Raw genomic sequence first — 877 nt, forward strand, 5'->3', positions numbered from 1 at the left:
TTACATGCACGAGATGATCATCAATGTCTGCTCGTCACCCGCCGCCAGGACGAACCACCCTGCGGAAATCTCCCTTCAAGACATCGCTGCGACGTCGCCTCTGTCCGGGCTGCATCCCCTCCACGTCAACGCCTACGCGGCCTGCCTCTCCTCCTGCCACGCCATCTTCGACACGTTTCTCGCCACCGACATAGCCACCCTCCGCTGTCTACCCGTCTTCAACCTCGTCCGCATCTCGTACGCCCTCGTCGTCCTCATCAAAATATTCTTCTGCGCCGTCGCCCCCGGAAGCGAGCTCGCCGGCATCATGGGACGCGACGACATGAAGGTCCATATCTACGTGAACAAGATCCTCGAGCACTTCCGAGCGGCGGCCGCCGACGACGGAAGCCGCCCCGCGAGCAAGTTCCTCGTCGTCCTCGTCATGCTGCGCAGTTGGTTCCTCAAGCAAGAACGCCAAGTCGGTAGTGCTATGCCCGGCGGGCCTTCGAAAGAATCCTCATCTTCATCTTCCGCCGCTGCCGCCGCGCACCCCAATTCCGCTGATGACCCAAAGCGCTTCGTGGCCAATGGCAACCAGCCCTTTGAGACTCTGGATCAGCAGCAGCAGCAGCAGCAGCGGCAACAAACAGCCCAACTCACCGCCAACACGCCCCTTCACCTCCTCTCCGAAATAGCCACGAATGACCGCCACCGCGTCCCTTCGACAGACAACACCCCAACACCCCTCTCAACCGGCACCAGCAGCGCAAACGTCAATGGCAACGCCCACATGGCCTGGCCTCCCCCGAGCGCCGCCCAGCCGCCGTACATCTACGACCCCGGTTCCGGCTCCGACCCCGGCCCCACATCTACCTCGACCGCTGCTCCCCCTACC

General features: G+C 62.7%; 1 protein-coding gene across 1 annotated transcript; it reads left to right on the forward strand.

Annotated features, from left to right (window-relative positions):
• Positions 1-4: 4 nt before the first annotated feature.
• On the forward strand, positions 5-824 carry VDAG_04545 (uncharacterized protein; the record flags this gene model as incomplete). The annotated part of the gene is made up of 1 exon (XM_009650992.1): positions 5-824. A coding segment is annotated over one exon (820 nt), but the record flags the coding sequence as incomplete, so codon positions are not given.
• Between the last annotated feature and the right edge of the window lie 53 nt (positions 825-877).

The sequence above is a fragment of the Verticillium dahliae genome, genomic scaffold (genome assembly GCF_000150675.1).
Source record: "Verticillium dahliae VdLs.17 supercont1.7 genomic scaffold, whole genome shotgun sequence".
Lineage (NCBI taxonomy): Eukaryota > Fungi > Ascomycota > Sordariomycetes > Glomerellales > Plectosphaerellaceae > Verticillium > Verticillium dahliae.